This window comes from Drosophila kikkawai, chromosome X (genome assembly GCF_030179895.1).
Source record: "Drosophila kikkawai strain 14028-0561.14 chromosome X, DkikHiC1v2, whole genome shotgun sequence".
NCBI classification, from domain to species: Eukaryota; Metazoa; Arthropoda; class Insecta; order Diptera; family Drosophilidae; genus Drosophila; species Drosophila kikkawai.
Genome location: NC_091733.1, coordinates 26,229,035 through 26,248,269, shown reverse-complemented (window position 1 = coordinate 26,248,269; position 19,235 = coordinate 26,229,035). Strand labels below are relative to the sequence as shown.

At 38.1% G+C, this 19,235-nt stretch overlaps 2 protein-coding genes across 2 annotated transcripts in view; one reads left to right on the top strand and one right to left on the bottom strand.

The window, feature by feature from the left end:
* LOC108080411 (uncharacterized) overlaps window positions 1-10,005 on the bottom strand; it is a 53,266-nt gene extending 43,261 nt beyond the window's left edge. The window contains exon 1 of the transcript XR_011445607.1: window positions 9,636-10,005. The gene's annotated coding sequence lies outside the window, so the exon portion shown is untranslated. The remainder of the gene's footprint in view (window positions 1-9,635) is intronic.
* LOC108080232 (inactive dipeptidyl peptidase 10) lies at window positions 4,722-19,235 on the top strand. Its single transcript, XM_017174888.3, has 9 exons — window positions 4,722-4,841; window positions 15,175-15,388; window positions 15,549-15,643; window positions 15,737-15,822; window positions 15,995-16,543; window positions 16,612-17,790; window positions 17,851-18,045; window positions 18,109-18,269; window positions 18,335-19,235. Exons 1-9 carry the CDS (start codon window positions 4,722-4,724, stop codon window positions 18,679-18,681), a joined length of 2,946 nt encoding a protein of 981 aa, XP_017030377.1. The 3' UTR covers window positions 18,682-19,235.

The following is a 19,235-nucleotide window of genomic DNA, read 5'->3' as shown; positions in this document are numbered from 1 at the left end:
ACACTCAAAGTAATAATAGTGAAACAAAATGGGAAGCTAAAAAATTTTAATAAAATATTTTACGGAACAGAAACCTTTTGAATTTTATATATTTAAATTTAGTAGTTTTATGAAATCTTCTTTAGTACATTTGTAAATTTTTATATGCTATTTTTATAAATTCTTATATATTTTTATATATTTGTTTATATTTCAGTCAAACAATTATTATATTATTATTTATACTAATTCTAGATTTATTTTTTAAATATTTAACTATTTCTTTCATAAATCTTTTTCTTTGCCTTTTGAAAAGTAACTTCATAAGTTCTCGCTTTACGATTTCCCCTTTTCTCCCAGTGCACCAACTCTCACACGCACGCTTACAGACACACACATACGCAGACGCAGCAGAGAAATGGCGGAGCGTTTGGAATGTAAAACACGTTAGTTCCTGTGCTCCGCCATTCTTCGTTCTCTGTTTGGCATGCAGTCTCGCAATCGCTCTCTTCCTCGTTCCTCGTTTTCGCTTTCGTTTTCACTTTCAGTCGTCGCTTGACTTCCGCACGGAAGCGTTCGCATTTCTCGCGTTCGTCTCCCGTCCGCCGTTCGCCACACTATCTCTCTTTCTATCTCACTTCATCGCCGCTGTCTCACCTCCTCTCCGGACCGATTGATGTTATTGTTATTATTTTTGGTGGTCAATATATTTCGCAGTGTATAAAGAAAAATTGAAAATACTAACCAAAAAATGTCCAATCAATTAACACAAAAAAATAAATAGAAATTAAAAAAAAAAAAACTAGGTGAAACGAACTAAAAATAAAAATAACAAACAATAAAAGGTGGGAAATTGGGGAAAGGATAAGGTGTGTGATGGAGTTGTTTGGCTCAAAACAGCTGTTGTTTTTGTGTGTGTACGATAGTGTGTGTATTATGCCATTCTACCTGCTCCACTCCACTTTGTTTTCCTTTTTTATCCTTCCTCTCCTTGCCCGGTTTCCACGCTCAAGAAAAACAAAACAATCCATGAAAATGACAACGGGGAAAAATATTTAACAAAAAAGATGCACAGAAATTAAAATATATATAAATTAATAACTTTGAATTTATATATAATATATACCTATATTTTATTTAAATATTACAAGTTAATTATTTCATTTAACAATTAAATAAAGAAAAATATAACTTTATTTAAAAATAAATCAAATCAAAATTTCGATTTTTAAAGAATGGTTAATTGAAATTTATATAATGTTTTTTTATTTAAATTTGATATAAATATCTAGCAGTTATTTTGTACTTTTTTTTAATATATTTTTTTTTCTGAAAAGTAGGATTAATTATACTTAAAATGTTTTCTTTTACTTTAGTTTAATGTAATGATCTTTTTATAAATTTGCTAATTAGTATTACTAATTTTATTTATTTAAATTTATTTATATATATTTATTAATAAAAAAAAATACCATTTATGACTTGCATATTATTTTTTTAATGTTTAAAGAAGATCGTTCGCTATTTATTTAATAAATATTTATAAAATAACTTCAATTGAAATTAAAATAAGTATAACAAGGATAATGAACTTAAACATCATTGAATTTGTATTATTATTGTTATTATATATATGGAATTTTCTGTTTTTATATTTATTAAAAAAAAAATAATAAAAAAAAATACCTTTCTCAGCTTTTCTTTAAAAGATCCCATAATTTTTCAATGTATAGCCATCAAAAACTCTCTAAAATACCCCTGAAAAACAACCAGTATTTTGCTTGCAGTGTAGCTAATCATGTGTGCGTGTGCCAGCCACACATACACACATAATATGCTCATATAAATCTTTATGGACATTTTTAATTTCCTGCTGAATGGCGTACAAAATGCAAACAAACAGAGCAGCGGACAGGCTGAGCAAAGTGTGTCAATGCCCGGGCTTATGCTCCTCGCATCAACGCCCAGCTGCAGCAGCTGCTGCAGTCACTCACACACCACCCACCCACACACAGAAGACAAAAAGTTTGCCCAACCTAAAGCCAAGAGCTATATATTCTGTTGCCAGCTTTATTTTTTCTTCTCCTCAATCTTGGTCCTGGCTTCTCCTCCGTCGACCATCTTCTCTGTTTGCACACAGCGCTGCTGCTTAACATGTGTCCCTGTGTGTGCCTTGATGGGGCATTGATATATATGCCAAGGATTGAGAATTGATAGGTCACACATTGGGGGACAGGGACGAGGCAAAACAATATCTCAGGTTCCTCTGGGTGTTGGATCAATTTTTAAAATCACTTTGGCAGCAGCAGAAGAACGGACCTAAGCAGGTCAAAGTTGAGCAGTAAAAATGCTAACTATATCCCTATAAATTCCACCTTTTAAGCAGGATCTTTATAATCCTTTCTTTTTGGGGAAAAGCATTTAACCTTAACCAACTTTTCCCTAAGAATATTTTGCCTAAAAGTTGTATATTTCCTTAGTTTACAAGAAGCGGAAACTTTCTTGGCCAAAATAGTTTTCCGTTTTGGCAATGCAAAATTTAACAACAACAATAACAATAACTCGGATTAAGAGCCGCCATAAGGACGTAAAAAAAGAAGAAAAACATTCAAGAAAAAAGGGAAAGGAAAAGTGCCAGGTGGAAAGGGAAAACCTATGCAAACAAGCGTCGCAAGTAAGCAACTGACCAACCACATCAATCATACGCAGCGTTGTGCGAGAGCCAAACATTTGCATAGTCCCTTTCCCTGAGTTTTCCTTCCCTCGAATTTTCCCTCGTCGAAACTTGCTGAGCAATATGCAAATTGCAGAAAATGTGCCCCAAGTTTTCCCTTTTTTTCCATTAACATTTTCCTCCTGTCGAAACAGCTGCCGATTCTGTTCAAGTTTTGCTACTCGGTCAATACTTTTCACAGCCATTTTCCATTGAAATGTGGCTTTTCTGTATATAAATTTATATATTCTATATATTCCATATATATATATATGCATTTATGGAGTGAGGGAAAACCCCTCGACTAATTCAATTTTTTGTGCTATCCTGCCTCTAAGTCGTTTATCTGGCAGCGAACACTGCCTGCCGGCACATCATCATTATAATAATCATGACGTCGGTGGTCACATTATGCGGACGCGTTCAGGTTAAGTCGCCTGACATAGCCGCGATTATTCAATTTTTCATTCCGCCACCAAGTCAGCAGGAGGAGCCGGAATTTATTGTCCAAAAAACCAAGGCCCAACGAAGCAACACGGGTTTGGGTACTGATGATTGCATAAACAGCTCATTAAAAGACACATACAGCCGAAGGAAGGAAGAAGTCTCCTTTGGGCTGAGGTGGACGGAGAACTGGGAATCTTTACGACACACACATCTCTAATTTAGATAATGCCTGGCGCACAGCAGGGCGTATGTGTGTCCACGGCTGACAAAGTCAAGCCAGCAGCAAGATACTGGTAAAAAAAATATTAAAAATTTTAATACAAAAAAAAAACTTATTTTACAATACAAAATAATAATTTTTCTAAGTGAAGGAGTCATTTCCGACCCCATAAACCATATATATTATTGATCAGAATTAAAATGCGAATCGTTTAAGCCAGGTCCGGGGGAAATCAAATTTTTGGGCATTTTTGAGAAATTTGATAAGGGGTTACATCATTAAAATCTTAAAAAACTGACCAAAATTTGAATTTCTTAAATAATTAAATTAAGTATGCAGATTTATTAACTGTAGAAAAACTTGCACAGAACAGTTTTCCGATTTAAAATTAGTGATTTTATGGCAAAGTTATGATATTTTTAAATTTAAAAAAAATCTGGTAATTATAAGAAATTTTTTTAATTTAAAAAATCAGATTTTATAATGTAAAATAATATTTTTTCTAAGTGAAGGAATCATTTCCGACCCCATAAACCATATATATTCTTGATCAGCATTAACAGCCGAATCGTTCAAGCCATGTTTGAAAGAAAACAAATTTTTAGCCATTTTTTCTAAAAATTTTTAAGGGGTTACATCATTAAAATTGTCGAAACTTGATCAAAATTTTAATTTTCAATTTTTTTTAAATTAGGTATGCAGATTTATAAAACTAATAAAAAATAATACAAAACAGTTTTCCAAATTAAAATTAAGGCCTTTTTGGCCGAGTTATGCAATTTTTTTAATGGGTTTCTCTTATAGTTTCGCTACTGAAATTTGACCTTACTTGATTCTTTTTTAGCATAAATATTTATATTATATTAAAAATTATATTAAATATTTATATTTATTTTTAAAAATTTTTCTTTTTTAAATTGTATCAAAACCAAATATATCTTGTGTATAACCCCGGTTAGTTCTGGATTGTTTCTTTCTGATCCCTTTTCAGTCTTCAAGGACTTCATTTTATGTGATATTTCATTTTCCCTTAAATATTTAACCCCAATTTGTGGCAGTGTACACCTTAATGCCTGCTATAATGGCCGTTCTTGTTTGATTAATGAGCCGTTTGACTTGGCAACAGCTGAAGCTGATGCCGAGACTGAAGTCTAAGGCTGATGCTGAGGCTGATGCCTAGGCCGAGCCTCTAACTGAATTCATAGCCTAAAAAGCTGTTGGGGGCGGGGGGGAAGAGGCTAAGTAACTTTCCGCCGACTAATAAGACATCTTATCACCAACCCATCTTATCCCAACCCATCTCGTCTCGTCTCCCCTCGCGTGGTTATTATAATTCGCGCAGCATCGGAACGCGACCTCACAATGGTTGAGATACAAAAGCCGCACTCGGCATTAAAGCGGCCATCGCTGAAGCGGGAAACGGTTGTTGTTAACAACAGTGCGCCCACCATTAAGAAGGTGACTCTAGTGCCCAAGGATGAGGTGAGAAAAAAAAAGAAAAAAATAATAATATAGAAGCTGTTACAGGACCCTCCTCCAGCTGCCTTTTCTTGCCACCTAATTTGCATACATATTTCACGCCATCATGTTTTTTACACAAAACTTAATGATTATTTTATTACTTGGAATATTTTAAGGGAAAGGTAGAGATTCTAAGATTTATATTCATTATATTTTATATTTATTATATTTTAAATATTTTATATTATTAATTAAGGGAAATGTAGAGATTCTAAGCTTTATATTTATACTCACGCCTTGGTTTATTTTTTTTTAATTTAAATATTTATGTATGAAAACGTTGACACTGGAATATTTAAGCCAAGTTAATTAAGTATGCAAATGCTTTTGTCTTTTGTCTGTCTTTTGGGGGGAGCCAAGACAAAGGAGGTCCTTGAAAGGATTAAGTGTCTTCGTTTTTCTAGGCTCATTTAATTGCCTTCAGACGCGCCGCAGATAAATATATTCCTGCTCGGTCCTTTGGGCCAGAGAATTCATAAATAAAACAACAGCAAAATATATCGCCCCCCCCCCCACGCCTTTCAGATTTCACAGTTTATAAATTTTCAAATTATACACTCAAAGCTTTAAGGGCGGGTAATTGGTTGGGGGAGTGTGGGATTTCGATTTCGATTGGCATTTCATTATTTCGGGGTATTTGTTGGCCATAAATAAAACACAAAACTCAATTTTCCGAGGCTGCTGATATCGATATGTATATATATATATATATATAGTACCTGCGGCGATGCCGTCGCCGACACACTTTCCACTTTCTTTTGGCTATAAATAAGTGGGTCCATAACGTCGATTTCCTGGCCTTTATTACCGTATTCCGAGAGTTTGGGAGTCGAAGGACGGGGGGGGGGGGGGGGCAGGACATAAACTAATAAAATACAAATAAAATTTATAGCGCCAGGCCCTGATTTCCCTTCTCAAATTTAATTTGTTAAGGCAGGGTCTTTAAAGGCTGTCAATTTAGCTATTTTATGGCTCTAAATATATTATTTACAATTTTTAAAAATTTATAGTAAGTAAAATTAAAGAAAAAGTAAGCCAGTTAAAAGTTTATAAGTTATTTAAATTTAAAGGATTTTATTATTGTTCCTTGCAACTCTTTTAAATATTTTATTACTAATAAATGTTCATTAAATATTTATTTTATTTTTAATATTTTTTAGCTATCTTTTCCGAGCCAAATTTAGCTTTCTCTGTTGTGAAAAATTCGCTTTCAGGCAGTTGAAAAACTTTTCTTTGGCGACAAATTGGAGCAAACTTTTTGCCAGAAGCTGATTACGGTTGCCGAGAGGGGACTTGATTCGCATTTAATTATTCTCAGTTGGAGACCCTTTTAATGTTTATTTCTGACCCCCCCCCCCCCCCCTTCCCAACACACACTTTTTGTTTTTGTTAAAATCAGCAAATAACTCGTTGTCGTTGAATGCCGTCGTTCGATTTAAATGAGCAAATAATGACGGCTGAAACGCATTTTACTTTTTTATAACTTTTTGTCGTCGGCGGAGAGGAATAAATATTTTATTATTGAATTTAATGCGATATGGCTCTCTGATTCGGAGGGAAATAAAAAAAGTAACAAGGATTTTCGTGGGATGTGAGGGATATCCATTTAATTAAGTGTATTTTTTAAGGACTGACATAATATTGCAGATTTTTTATTTAAAAGAGAAAGCAGAAATATTCCTTTAATTACTTTTTATAGTTTTAAATATTCTCCTCCTCATGGAGGATCCTTTCTTCTAAAGTTTTCTATATTTCATACTCCTCCCCCTTGGATCCTTTACTTTCACATACGTTTTTCCCAAAGAGTTGCAAAGTTTTTCCGGCCAAGATAAAGATATGCCGAAGTCGGATCAATAAATAAAGGCAGACAATAAATTTTGCATGCCGGCGACCGATAAGGATAAGGTCTCTGGGCTTTGGACGGTTAGACTTTTTACCCTTTCATTAATAATTGTCAGCCAGGCATGTGGGGAGCTGGGGTTGGGTCACCAAATAAATGAGCCAAAGGACCCAAAGTCCATCATAATGACATAAGTTTTTCCTCTTTCGTGTGTGAAAGTGTGTAAGTGTGTAAGAGTGTGTGTGGACAATAAAAACTTTGTGTGGGCGCTGTATACTTGGAAAAAATAACTACAGTAAGCCCTTAAAATTTAATATTAATTATAAAACTATTTTAAGCAAATGAAATAGTATTTTTAAAAAATAAAAGAAACAATTTTTAGTAAACAAAATTAATTGAAGTCATATTAATTAAATAAACTTTTTTTAAAGAGATTTTTAATATGTATAAATGTATTTAAAAATAATAATTTAAAATTAGAAATGTTTAAAAATAAATTTATTTTGAAGGAAAAATTTCTGATCATTTAAAGATAATTTTAATTTAAAAGAAAACTTTTATTTAAAAGTTATTTTCATTTGATTTTAGTGTGTTTTTAGTACAAGTTGTACAGTTTCTTAAATATTTGTTCTAATTTATTAATTTATTTCAAGTGTAGCCTTCCTTTTCCATTTCAACATTCACCGCTTTTGCCTTCAATGTTGCAAATGATTTTTTTTTTTTGTCATTCCTCACGGGAACCATTTTGGATTGTCGTTGGTCCCCTCTCTTTCTCCCCCCCTCTCTCCCTCTCTCTCTTTCCTTCTTGCTGTCCCTACTGCTATCTCTTGGCCTATTCTGGGTCTTCTTCTTGTTGGCCAGGACTATAACTTTTTTCTGTGCAATTTCTAATTAAAAGCCGACAGTTAGTTGAGCAGTGACAGCCGAAAAGTATGGATTAAGACTGGACACAAGGTCTCGTGTTTTTGTTATTCTTTGAAAGTCAATTAATATTACAAGAAATAACCATTTGAAGCGATATAACAATATATATATAAAAGGCCTATAAAATGCACTACGAAGTGAGTTTAAGCCAAGGCCGTAGACTTGCCATAAAATCATAAATATTATTTAAATATAATATTTTATATTTTATATATTCTTATCACATTTTGAGCTTATTTTAAATAATATTTCCTCTATTTTTCATTTAAAATAGGCTCAAAATTCGATTATTACATATAAAACTAAACCAAAAAATACAGAGGAAAATTATGAAAATATACAATTTTATATTTTATATATTTTCAAAAACAAAATAAAAAAAAGTCTACAAAAGTGAGAAAATATTTGAAAAGACCTGCCGAAAAAGCAACCAAGTGAGTGACTGAAAATGTATAGCCTACTTCTAAGGGCCACGCATTAACACTTCAGTGTCCATTTTTCCCTCTCTCCTTTTCTCTCTCCCTCGGAGTGGGTTTATAATTTCCACTGGCGCCTTTGACAAGAGGACCTGCCCATTGTTGTCCTGAAACTTATCGCAGGCCAGCAGCAGTTGCCACAGAAAACGCAGCAGCAGGAAATCGCAGCTGTAGCCACATGCATTCGTCATTGTTTTTTGCTCGAAATCCAATTAAGCACTTGAGGCTGCTGGTGGAAAGCCAAGGAAATGAGAGAAATATCCCGAAAATGCAGCATTAAGCACAGAATGTGTGAGTCGTTTGCTGGAAATAATGGTGGGCCATAAAATGCAGCTGGAAAAAGTGCCACAAAGTCGCAAACATGAAGGGAAAATCCCACTCTTGGGCAACATAAACAACTTGCCAGATTTAATAGAGTCTTGGAAATAGTTACAAAATATATAAAAACTAATTTACAACTTTATTTACTCTACAAATAGTTTTTAGATAAAGATTCAACTAAAGATTTTAAGCAATTAAAAAGAGAGACAGAAAATGGCTTATAAAATCTTCCACACTTTTTTTTATTTATTTCTCTGACAATTTCCCAGGCGATTTTCCTCTTCCTTTCTGCACTTTTTAAACAGACTTTTATTTCGGTTTTCATCACCATTTTTATTTATTTTTTTTTACTTTTCCGTTTCTCTATCAATTGTTGATGGAAAATCCTTTTGTATTGGGAAAAACTACACTCTTGCGGGGCAATTATTTGCAGCAGGAAAATAAAATGTATAGCTGGGTGCCATAAGGGGTGTGCAAGAGGAGGATGAGGACACTGCCTGCCGCTGGATTATCCTGCCAGCAAGTTATCCAATTTAGAGCAAAAAAGGCAAAAGCAAAGAGCCGCAGACAAAGTCGTAAAATGCAACCATATGGTGGCTGCTGGCCTCGGACTCCTGCTCGGACACAGGAAACAAGTAAAAAAAAAATGGACAGAAAAAACAAACCTTTGTGGTTATATCCACACAAAATCAACAATAACAAAGTATTTCCAAGCATATGCACTTGTCAGTGGCATCTCCTCTGCCTCTGAGTGGCAGCCCATAAAAGATGCATCCCCCTCCAGCTTAGGGAGCCTTGGTATCGCCTATGGCTTTGTCAGCTGTCGGCTTTGGTTGCATTTTACAGAAGCAACAAAAAAAAAAGAAATTTTTGAAAAAACAAACCCAAGGCAATTTAGCAGGAAATTCTAAGGGTTAGCTGGGAACAAAGTTCATTCTGGGGAAAATATTTCAAGTACAGCAAAATTATTTGATGTGAATTTGCAGGAGCTTAAAGGGACTTTATGTACAAATCAATGACTAGATTTTACCCAAAAATAACAAAAAGATCTTGTCAAAAACAGCCCAGACAACAGGGGAGAAAGCCTAGACCTAGAGAAACTTTTTTCGATCATTTTTCTACCTGCTACGGCAGCTTTTGATTTATATGTATATGTGTATGTATTATACGATAATAATTTTGGCTTGGACTTACCCGCGGTTATTCTTCCTCTTCCCTCTGCAGGCTTGGCTGATATTTGTCGGTGATTTATTCCTTACTTGCTGATATTCTTGGTGTTTTTGCATTGTCATCATCAGATAAGAATTTGCACATTTCCAGCAAAACCACACTTTTCCAGCGAAACGGCATTTTTCCAGGGCATGTAGACTTGTGAGGAGAGGCGCTCGCTCAGTTTCCTTTCATATTTATTGCGCAGGCTTGATTCAGATTCATCATGACTAATTCCATCGTTTGCAATGATTTTTGGTTATTTTGCACGATTGTTATAAGAACTTGCTCTTATCCAACGAAATGGTACTTTTCCAGCGAAGCGACACTTTTTCGGTTCATCCAGATCGGTTGGGATGACCAAGCTATAGGTAAGGGGAGGCACGGACTCAGTTACCCTTCATCTTTAGTCCGCAGGCTTGGTTCAGATTCATCATGTTTATTTCCTTCGCTTGCAATGATTTTTGTTATTTTGCTCAATTGCTAAACGAACTTGCACTTATTCAGCGAAACGGTACTCTTCCAGGGGTCTGCCAGATGAGGTGACATACACGCGCTATAGTTAAAACGAACACGAGGGAGAGCGCGCACTGACTGAAGCTGCGGCGGCAGAGGCACCTGCATTACTAGGTAGCCAGAAGGAGAAAGGTTGATCGAAAGAGAAAGAGAGCTAGATCGAATGAAACACACTAGCGGCGAGAGCGAAGCTGAGCTCGCTTATCAGCTCTGCTCTCGGCTCTGCTCTCGGCTCTGCTTTCAGCTCTGCTCTCAGCTCTGCCTCAGCTCTGCTCTCAGCTCTGCTCGTAGCTTTACCTCAGCTCAACCTCTCTCCCTCGTGCTCACCTGTGAGGGAGAGGTAGATCGAGTGGGAGGGAGAGGTAGACTTAGGGAGAGAGAGCATTACTGGCCATGCATTTATTGAAGCGCTGCTAAAATCAGCCAGCCTAGTGTAAGTGCGAGCGAAGCGGCAATAATATTTATTAATTAAGCCGTACATGATATATGCAGCTTAAATTTTTCTTTATAATTAAACAAATTATCATTTGAATTTAATTTTTAAAAATGTACATTTAAAATTGAGGCGTTGTTTTTCTGTTGCAAGTCCTAACATATATTTTAAACTTAAAATAGAATTATAATATATATATATATATATGTATATATATAATATATATATAATATATAATAATAAATTCTAAGCTTAAAATAGAATTATAATCAAAATCCAACATATTTCTAAAGCACCCTAGTTTTCATATATATTTCACAAAAACAGTTACTTTTTTTGTACAGTGTATAAAACAATTGAAAGACAACCTTCGCGGTAATCAGGGTAAATGAGGAAAGGCAGGAAGCGCACGAAAGCCGCAGCAGAAACTGGGATTCAATGGCGGCATGTCCGGAACAGGGAATGCAAATGCAGACGGGCGGATCGATAATACGGATACCAATGGGACTTGGGTGTGGAAATGCGAATGGGAATGGGAATGGGAATGGGCATGGGCATCCTTACCTTTCCCGCAATGAGCGTTTAATGAGCTGTGAACGCATTCACAAAGCGCCTGCATTTGGCGTTTTGCCCAAGGCTTCAACTCCGGCAACAAAAGGCCAACAGAAATTGGCGAACAACAGTGCTGGGAATAGCATTTCCCCTCCCCCAACTCCGCCCCCCCCTTTGCAAGTAGTCGTCATTTGTACAGAAAAAATTATGCGGACACTTGGAAAAGCCAATGCGTATACGCCCCATATGCCAATTGTGGGACTTTGGCGGAACTAAGTGGATATTTTCTATATTCTTTAGGAAAATTAAAGAAAAAATTATGAGATTGAGTTAGTTTTTCGTAAGGAAAATTATAGAACATTTATTTAATATTAATAATTATTCGGTTTAAGTCAGTTTCTTAGGCTTTTCCTAGCTAATTGTGTGATTTTGGCGGAACTAAGTGGATTTTGTTCTATATTCTTTAAGAAAATTAAAGATAAAATTATAAGATTTTGTAAATTTTCCTTAAAAAAAACTTGAAAATGTATCTAATATTAATAAATACTAGCTTTAAATCAGTTTCTTAGGCTTTTCCTTGAAACAAAAACCCAACTTTAAGAGCTCCAGCTCACCCATTGTTGGCCTTCGGCAATTGTCACACCTTTTTACGGCCCTAGCTGGCATTAATAGCTAATGAAGGGACATCAATTGCCCAGCCACAGGACACCAAAGGAAGCCGCAGGACGCAGGACACTGGCTCCTGGACAATTGGCCGCCATCAAATGTCAGACAATTTACAAAAGCTGGACACTAAATGGGCTCTCAGTCTCGCTCTCGCCTTTTTTCCGTTTTGTTTTAATGGCCATAAATTGATGTTGGGGTCCTTTTTTGTGTCCTTTTGTTGGTCAGAAATTGCTGGTTTTCCACACATTTTCCTGGACAGCAAATTATTTATTATAGTTTTATTTTTCGAGGAAAGTTAAAGGCAGAAAGCTGCAAATTAAATTTATTTAAAATATAAAATTCTTTAAACTATATTTAATAGATAGTAGTTTGATCCTTTATTTTTATGAAAATGTGTTAAAAAAAACTCAAAGTCGTAATCACCGGAAATCGAGTTAATGCCGGCAGTGACTTTAATGGCCTCCTCAAACTGCAGAAACTAAAACCAAAATCGCACAGCTTAAAACTTTTCATGGCTTTCACTCAGAGTGAACTTTTCGCTGGTTATTTTCCCAGGGACATGGAAAACCAAGGAAAGTATACGTACACATATATTCATCCGGCCATAAAACGGCAGCCATTCTATGTTATGCATGCTCTTTGGCCCAAAAACGTTCCTCTCACTCCCACTCGACCTCAAGTAATAGAATTAGTTTTGTAATTTCAATTAGCAGCAACGCCTGCATCCATTTTCCATTTTCGCATTTCCCAAGCTACATACATTTTTAATTAAATTTCAATACAAGCCCAGTGTTCCTTCCAGCACTTGGGGAACTTGTGCCGGAATCGAATTTCCAAGGAGCAACCAAAACCAGAGGCGCACACAAACACAATGCGAGTCCTTCGTTAAGAAATCCGAGTCCGGGGCCAAGTGCAAATTGAGTGAAGGCGAAGGATTATGTGTGGGAGAGTGTTTCAGTGTGTGTGTGTGTAGGGGGGCGTGGCAAAAAAAAAAAACTGGGGAAAGGGGAAAAGGGAAAAGGGAAAGGCAGGACACTTTGCCTTACATGCAAAATGCATTCAATTCATTTAGCACTATTTTTGGGGGAAATATACCCTGGAGGGGGGGAGTTTGATGGGAATTGCTTTAATTTATGGTTTGGTAAATATTTTTTAAATATTTTTTATATAATATAGATTTTTTATTTAATATTTTAAGATATTTAAAAAGATATCTTAGCATAAAAGAGAACAGCTTCCTTGAAGTACAAATCCATTTAACTTGGATTTATGGCCTACATTTTTTGTTTAAATTCTTAATTGTATTGTTAATTATGCTCTTAAAATTGAAATTTTTAATGTTTCCCTCAAAAGGCTGTAAAATATAGAAATTTTCAGAACGTTCCTGAATTTTTGGATGTACTTAAGGCCAAGTTAACTCAAAGAAAGACACTTCTTAGTACCTAAAGTTATAGTACAAAATATACTACAAAAAAATATATTAAAAATCTATTAACAAATATACAAAACTGTCTTATCGAATATATATTAAATTCTATATAAAACTATATAAAACTATATAAAAAAAATATATTTTAAAATGTTTAAATGCTATATTATATAATTAATATTTTTATCACCTTTTTTCTTTATAGAATAATAATATACACATTAAAAAATATATATAAAGCTATAAAAAAAATAATAAAAATAAATAAATACATCTATACAAAAAAATCTATTATAAAATCTTTATAAAACCATATTATATCATTGCTTTTTCTACCACCTCTTACTCTCTAAATTATATATTTTCCTCTGGGGTATTAATAGCCACCATTTGCTTTTCCCCTTTTTACTTTCTTCGTGTCTGTTTACAGTTTGGCCTTAATTTCCTTGCCATTCACTTGTCAATTAAGCGCTTCAAGGACTGGCTTTTCCCATTTGTTTTTCCTGGTTACTAGGAAAATTCAAAGACAAACAGCCAAAAAACTAATTGAAAGAATATTTATTGTATTTATATTGTAATCATTATCGGATATTGGGTTATCATATATATTCTCCTATATATAGGGTAAGGTGGGGTAAAGCCGACCTAGTAAATGGTTTTGGCTATAAAATGCTTATTTTACATCGGATAAAGTCGGTATGTATACCAAATTAAAGGTTAGACTTTTGCGCAACGTTCTATGCATAGAATTTTATTCATACCTTTGAAAAGTTTTGAGATTCAAGCGTTTTACGAAAAAGTTCATTTTTGCTATGTTCAAAAATGATGGGGTAAACCCGACCGCCTATGTTTATGGTTGATTTAGTACAGATATAACCTAAATATAGGTTTTGCAATGATAAATCAATCAATGTTATGTTATTTAATGGTAATAAAAGATACAAGAATTAAAAAAATTAAAATAGCAAAATAATTAATCAGTATCATCTGATTCGCTGCTCAAATAGCTTGCTGGCGTTTTTTGGTTCGAGTTGAACGTCTGGTTGGCTGCGATGTTGATGGTTTTGGTGTGATTGTTGTTTTTTTTTTATTTTTTGCGGCAGGATTTACCCCACTACTTAGAGGTCGGATTTGCCCCACCACGTAATTTTTCATAAAAACGCAATTAAAAAAGAAATTATGAAAAAAAATGAACCAAACTTATATGCACTTTGTAGGACTTTATTCAAAGAATCTAAATCCACTTACCTTTTCATGCGATAACTTTGACAAAAAGAAATATCCTGCAGTTAATTATGCACAAAAATGAAATTCAAAATTGTGAAAACTAACTTGTTGTCGTTTGACCATCTCAATGTTGACTAATAAAATGCTGTCATACCACCATTTACATTGTTTTCGATGCTCTACACGACAACACTAATATTATTTTGCGTAGTGCTTCCGATTTTCGAAAACAGAGGGAGGTCGGGTTTACCCACACTGTCGGCTTTACCCCACCTTACCCTATATTCCCCTATATACATATATTCTCTCTTCACCATTTGACAAATACTTACTGGCTGCCATTAGTTTAATTAAAAGCGACGGGGTCCCAAAAACAAGGCGCAGCCCCATGCAATTAACCAATTGGCGGGAATAAAAAGGCGAGAAATATGAAACATGAAATATGAAATATGAGAAGAGGCCACACATTGAGTGAGAAACAACAAAGGAAATAATATTAAAGGAAAATGAGGCGAATAAGTGTATAAGGAAAAACCAGAGAGAAATACAGAGCAGCTGCTCTTGAAGAAATATTTGCCACAGAAACAGGGATTTTTTTTAAAGAAAATTAAAAATATAATTCAAAATAAATATATATAAATATAGATTTGTTTGTTATACATTTTACTATATTTTTTATATATTATTCTTTTTTCTTCTAGGAACTGGTGGCCATTTCTCCGGAGCGCCGCAACTGGCGTGGCATCTTTATTGCCCTGCTGGTCATTGCCGCGGTCTTTAGCCTGATTATATTCTCGATCTTCCTGCTGTCGCCGGAGGATGAGGGGCTGCGGATCCGGGGACGCCGCATACTGCCCAGCGATATACTGGGCAGGAGTTTGCAGTGGAAACCCTTTAATGGCACCTGGAGCAATGGTGAGGCTATAATTGAAATATATTTTGTATTATATTCCATTTTTTCTATTATATATATTATATTAAATTATATTGTGGCTTAGACTATATTCTATTTTATTTTATATAGTTTTATTTTTTATATATTCTATTTAAATAATATTTTTTATATATTTTACAGGACGTGAACTCGTTTATCGCGATCCCACGGGGGGCCTGTCCATACTTAACATGGCCGATCTCACCACACGCATTCTTATGACCAATTCCACATTTGTAAGTCCTCGAAAAATATATCCTTGTCCACAGAAAATTCAATAAATTAATTATACAATTTATATATATTTTTAAATATTTAAAAATTAACAGCGCCAACTGAATGCAGAATCATTTCTTGTGGCACCTGACCAGAAATATGTGCTCCTGCAGTCGGACACCAATGCGGAGGGTTCCAGGTGGGTTAAGCCCCTAAAAAATATATTTAAAAAATTTAATAATAATTTAAAAAATTAATAAAATATATTAATAACATATTTAATTTAATAAAATATTTAATAATAATAATAAAATACTTAATAATAAAATAAATATTTAAAATACTTGATTTAATTTATTTCCCCCCCTCAGACATCATGTCTACGAGGTGCAGACAGCCAACACATTTCCGCTGGGACCAACGGAGAATATAGCGGAGGCACCGCGACTCCAGCATGTGGTTTGGGCTCCTGTTAATCCACCGGCACCGCCACCACCGCCACCGCCGCCTGGCACCACCATGGTGCCACTGCCCAGCGGCAGCATAATCCTCAATAGCCTGGCGGGGGCCGCCAATGGAGGGGGGGCAGCAGGAGGAGCCTCCTCCTCCTCCTCCGCGAACGGCAAAGCCGGTGGCCCTAACGCCCTCAACCAGGCCATCGCCTTTGTCTACCTCAACGACATCTACTACAAGCCCAAGGTGCAAGGGAAGCTGGTGTGCAGGATAACGAAAACGGGATCGGGTTCAGGTTCGGTTTCGGAGACGGAGACCCTAAGCAGTATGGTCTACAATGGGGTGCCCGATTGGACATATGAGACGGTCCCAGAGCTGGAGAGTCGCCGGAGCAGCATGGAGTTCTCACCGGATGGCCTGTACCTGGCCTTTCTCAGCTACAACGACAGCGAGGTGAACGAGTACAAGTGAGTGTCCTTAAAATATTAAATATTAAATATAAAATATTAATAAAACATTAAATAATCCCTTCCAGATACACCTGGATGGGCGATGACATCAAGTACCCGGCGGTGATGAGCCAGCGTTACCCCAAGACCGGCTCCTGCAATCCCAATGTCACCGTCAACGTGGTCAATCTCTCCGTGTACAAGTACATCTTTCCCACACAGATCAAGCTTCCGGCGGAGGTGGCCAACGGCAGCTATGTGGGCGGCCTCACCTGGGCCTCGCCCATTGATCTCTCGGTTACGGTGACCAATCGGGAACAGACCAAGGCCACCACGGTCCTGTGCCGGGCACCGCACTTCCACTGCCAGGCCGTGCACACCGAGGTGACCATCAACGATGGCTGGGTCCTGCCCGCCGAGCGACCCATCTTCTCGGCTCGCAATCAATTGCAAAAGTCTATGGCCTCTAAATTCCTCCAAAATCCCGAGGAAGTGCCGCCAGAGGAGCGGCAAGTGAACTTCACGGAGGGAGGAGGAGGAGGAGACACCACCACGCACGAGATCAGCAACGGGGGATACCTGCTGAAACGGCTGCCGGTGAGGGATGGCGAGCATGGCCATTACCGTCATGTGGTGTTCATCTCCTCGCTGGACCGACGCCCGGTGCCCCTCACAATGGGTCGCTTTGAGGTCACCGAGATTGTCGGCTGGGATGAGCCGCATGAGATTGTCTACTTCATGGCTGCGCCGGAGAAGAGGCCCGGCGAGAGGCATCTCTACAAGATCAGCCTCAAGCTGAATGTCACTGAATCGAACAGGACGTATATCACCTCCTCGTCGCCCACCTGTCTCACCTGCGACAACACGGAGGCCACGTACAGGCTGCACCGGGCGAGGATCTCGCAGAGAGGCGACCGCTGGGAGGATATTGTGGCTCGCCTGGAGCCGGACGACTGCCTGTATGATATACCCAAGAATTGCCTGTACAACCGGGTCCAGTTCAGTCGCGACTATAGCTACTATGTCCAGGAGTGTCTGGGTCCGGAGGCGCCCAGCGTTTACCTGGTGGAGACGGCCAGCAATGACAAGATTTATGTTTTGAATGCCGGCGATGTCCTGCGCCACCGGCTGTCCCAGCTGGCGGTGCCCCAGATGCGAACCTTTAGCGTGGAGATCCGGCATGGATTCCATGCCCAAGTGCGTCTGTTTTTGCCTCCGGGAATGCGAGAGGAGGAGGATGTGGCCTTTCCCCTGGTGCTGCATGTGTAAGTTCAAAGAGATTTGTTGTATTTTTTTAATTTTATTTATATTTTTCCCTCCCTTAGCGATGCCTCTCCGGGCTCCCAGTTGGTCACCGAACGCTTCCATGTGGACTGGAACTGGTATCTGGCCAGCCAGCGCAGCTTTATAGTGGCCCAGATCGATGGGCGTGGCAGTGGCTACCAGGGGGAGCTGCTGCGCACTCAGGTCCATGGCAAGCTGGGCACTGTCGAGGTGGAGGATCAGCTGGGCGTGCTCACGTAATGAAACCCTGTCTACCAAGAAAGCACTCCAAGATCCTTATTCGATGAATGTTTTTACAGTTACCTGCGGGACAACCTGAAGTTCATTGATCCCCTAAGAATCTGCGCCTTTGGCTGGGGCTACGGAGGCTATGCCTCCACCATGATGCTCATCGATGACTCGCAGCAGGTGCTTCAGTGTGCGGTGGCCATCAATCCGATTGTTAACTTTGGATTCCACTGTGAGTTCTTTGGCTATACCAGCTCTTTGTTAAGTTTTCTTTAACCCACTTTATTCCTGGGACAGACTCCTTCTTCACGGAGCGTTATATACCCCTCAAGGGGGACTATCTGAGGGCTCTGCAGGAGGCGGACCTCACCATGAAGGCCGGCAACATCAAGGGCCGTAACCTGATGCTAATGCACGGCACTGCCGACACTTTGGTCCATCAGGAGCACACCCTAATGCTGGTGCGGGCTTTGGTGGAGCAGCAGGTCAAGTTCCGGCATCAGGTGTATCCGGATGAGGATCATGCCATTGCCAGGTCACTCAGCCATGTCTACAAGACCATGGAGTGGTACTTTGATGAGTGCTTTGGCCCCGTCGACGACAACGAGTGGGACCCCACGGGTCTGTTCGTGTTCAAGCAATAATTAAGACCCCCCTACGATCCTTACGACGAGGATCCGCTGGCCAATCAGCTCAGCGACATTGACACCGGCCCCTCCTCAGTCTCAGCCGGTGAAGGCGATGGCCAAGCGGCTGGCCATGGGGAGGGGGGCGACAGGGATCCTGAACGAGATCCTCCGGGCAGTAATCTCTCCACACTGCTCACCGCCACCACGACGAGCGCCTCGCTCTCGGCCCTCGATGAGCTGGATAATCGGCTGCAGGCGCTCGACCTGATCACCTCCTCCACGGCCACCACCCTCAGCAAGGTCGCCGGCAAGTTATGCAATTACAGCAGCAAGCGGCGGCTCCACCAGTCGGAGGCCACGCTGGCCCAGAAGTCGCGCATCCTGCAGCACTAGATCTTCGGGACGAAGATTCTTCCTTCCATGTGTGCGTGTGTGTGTGTGTGTGTGTCCAGTGGGTGGGTGTGTGTGTGTGACGAATCGAAAATGGAGCCTTTGGGGAGCCTTTTGATCTCTTTAAAGGCTGTCTTTGTTTTATTTATCTATTTTGATTTGTGTTTTTTGACATATTT